The sequence below is a fragment of the Uloborus diversus genome, chromosome 3 (genome assembly GCF_026930045.1).
Source record: "Uloborus diversus isolate 005 chromosome 3, Udiv.v.3.1, whole genome shotgun sequence".
NCBI lineage: Eukaryota > Metazoa > Arthropoda > Arachnida > Araneae > Uloboridae > Uloborus > Uloborus diversus.
This window is the reverse complement of record NC_072733.1, coordinates 85,037,312-85,040,480: the sequence shown is the minus strand read 5'-3', so window position 1 is coordinate 85,040,480 and position 3,169 is coordinate 85,037,312. Positions and strand designations below refer to the sequence as shown.

The following is a 3,169-nucleotide window of genomic DNA, read 5'->3' as shown; positions in this document are numbered from 1 at the left end:
ATTGTAATAAATTCTTCTAAAGTTAAATTTTGATTGCTAATCACTCCTTTTAAATGGAATTTGAACGATTTCACCCCGGCCTCCCAAATGCCACCAAAATTGGGCGATCTAGGAGGAATGAAATTTGACTGAATACCTTCTGTTGGAAAATAATTTGACAAAACTTCATCAGGAATTCTAACCATTTTTTGCAATCTCTTGATTTCGACATTAACCCCAACGAACGTTTTAGCATTATCAGTAATGATTTTTGAACATTTTCCTCGCCTGCCGAAAAAACGTTTCAAACTTGCTATAAAAGCCTGTGTAGTCATATCAGTTACAAAGTCCAGGTGTATTGCTTTAGTACTGAAACAAATATAAACAACAACATACACTTTATTTAATACACCCTTCCTTTGATTTTTAAATTTTATAAAGAAAGGACCACAAAAATCTATCCCAGTGACAAAAAAGGGATAACTAGGATTTACCCGGTCTTTAGGCAATTCAGCCATGATTTGACTAACAGTAACAGGTCTGTTTTTGAAACAGATCACACAGTTACGAACAATTTTCCTATAGCTATTCCTGCCATTTAGCGGCCAAAATTTTTGTCTAACTTGATGTAAAAGAGCTTGGGGACCTACGTGCAAATGTTTAAGGTGAACGTTTCTTAAAATCATACTTGTTAAAGGATGTTTTGCAGGTAAAACCATAGGATGTTTGGTTGCATAAGATAAATCTGCATAGGACAGTCTCCCCCCTACGCTTATTACTTGTTTTTTATCCAAAAACACATTTAAAGAGGAAAGTTTACTTCTGCTCTGAACTTGTTTACCATTTGTTAACTTTTTAAACTCCTCAGAAAACTCACCTTCCTGGAGAGAACGTATTAACCAATTTTCTGCATTAGCAGATTCATCAATAGACAAAGGACCTATTTTCTTGGACTTTGGATTTTTACAATTATAAATAAACCTATAAAGAAAATTTACAATACGAATAAGTTTCATATAATTATTTGACTTATTAAGTATGCAATCAAAAACAGAATTTTCATTTCTCGCAATCAAGTTCATTAAATGTTCATTTGGTTCAGGTTTTAAGTTCGGTTTTAGTTCTTTATTGATTGCTCTCTCTTCGGGAACCACTGGAGATAATCAGTAGAATAAATGTTCACGGATTTCAGAAATGTAGGGCCATACCACCAAGCTATGTTTTCTAACAGCTGATCGATACTGATACCTCTCGTCAAAGCATCAGATGGGTTGTCACGACTTACGCAAAAGAACCATTTATCGGGGTCTGTAAGTTCCTGAATTCCCTTCACACGGTTGCAGACGAAGGTTTTCCACTTCAAAGCTGAACCTCTTATCCAGTATAGTGCTATTTGAGAATCTGTCCAAAAGTACATAGGAGGGGATATTTTCCGCTTCAACACATTTGCAACTTCATTTGCTAATCTAGCAGCAGGTAAAGCTCCTAGCAACTCCATTAGTGGAAGAGTATTCTTTAACGGAGCCACGCGGCTTTTAGATGTAAGAAAGTTCATAATTACTTTGTCATCAGATCGTATCAGTACAAACACTATGGCACCGTAAGCTTTAGGACTGGCGTCCGAAAAGGTATGCAATTCTATGTCACAACTTGAAAGTTCTGCACAATCAAGGACGTTTCTGGGAATTTGGAGTTTTAACAATGTAGGAAGTTCAAAGCACCAGCGATTCCAGATTTTTAAAATGTCATCTGGCAGCTCAGCGTCCCAGGAAATTTTTCGAATCCATAATTCTTGAAACAGGCACTTAATTCTGATGGTGTATGGTGTCACAAATCCTAGAGGATCGAATATTCTACCAGCTACTTGCAACACAAATCGTTTTGTATTCTTTCCGGTCTTGATAAATTCAAGCAAATCCTTTACTTCTATAGCGAAAGTATCTTCCTTAATGTCCCACGGCAGTCCGAGAACCTTACATGGTTCGTTACAGTTATTTACGAAATCACTCGGTAATATATTAAATTCTCGTTCTTCCCACATTTTCATCAACACTTCATCATTCGAAATCAATTTGCGTAGATTCATACTAGCTTTTTTCATTATGTTATTTGCTTCAATAGAAATTTTTAAAGCATCATTTATACTGTCTGCACCAGTAACAAGGTCATCAACGTAAAAACAGATATTGAGTACTTCAGTAGTAACGGGATAGGCTTCTTCGTACTTTTTGATGTGTTCTTTAATGGTTGCAGACAACAAAAAAGGGCTCACATTTATTCCGAATGTCAGACGTAAAAAACGATAAACTACTACTTCTACATTGTCATTCTTATTAGGATCATGTTTCACAAAAAGGAACCGAACCACATCTCTATCAAATTCATTTAGCGATATTTGCAAAAACGCACGCTCTATATCCGATAACATAGCAATCTTGTTAATTCTAAAGTAAATCAACAGATTAAAAATATGCGGGTTCAAATTTATACCAGACCAGAGACAGTCATTTAGTGACAGTTGTCCACCGTCGTTTGAACTAGCATCAAAAACTATCCTACATTTAGTATAAACACTTTTTTGCTTGAATACTGCATGATGAGGAAGATAAAAAATAGGTCTATCAATACGTTTTTCAGGATCCTTGACTTCTTAAATTATTCCTTTCGCTAAATATTCTTTCAAAATTTCACTGTATTGAATATACAAAGTCTTATCGCGTTTCATTTTTTTGACTAAACCTTGAAACCGCCTTTCTGCTACCTCAAAATTGTCATTTAATTCCTTCCAATTTTTCTTCCAAGGAAAACTAACTTCATATCGTTCGTGGTTATAGCGTACCGTTTTGTTAAAAACTTCTAAAGCGGCGTCTTCATCTGAGCGTTTTAAATCATCTTTAATGCCGAAAGATTCAAGAGTCCAAAATTGTTTTAAAGCTGCTTCAGTTTTATCCTCTACTACGTAACATTTAAATTTTCCGTTTTCCCTATTGTTAAGTGTTCCCGTAGCAATCCAGCCGAATACTGAATTCTGCAAAATTACCGAACTGTCTTTCACTTTAATTTGTCCCGTTCGCAATAACTCAAAATACATTGCCACCCTACAAAACTTGAGCGCGCTGCGGTTCGAAAAAGTTAGGATTAGCGTACATTAAATGCTGTGGAAGTTTAAGGTTGGAAATATCAAGATGTT

General features: G+C 35.5%; 1 protein-coding gene across 1 annotated transcript; it reads right to left on the bottom strand.

The window, feature by feature from the left end:
* Nucleotides 1-319: 319 nt before the first annotated feature.
* Nucleotides 320-2,407, bottom strand: LOC129218832 (uncharacterized). Its single transcript, XM_054853154.1, has 3 exons — nucleotides 1,275-2,407; nucleotides 857-960; nucleotides 320-348 (listed from the first exon to the last, which is right to left on the bottom strand). Exons 1-3 carry the CDS (start codon nucleotides 2,405-2,407, stop codon nucleotides 320-322), a joined length of 1,266 nt encoding a protein of 421 aa, XP_054709129.1.
* Nucleotides 2,408-3,169: the final 762 nt, after the last annotated feature.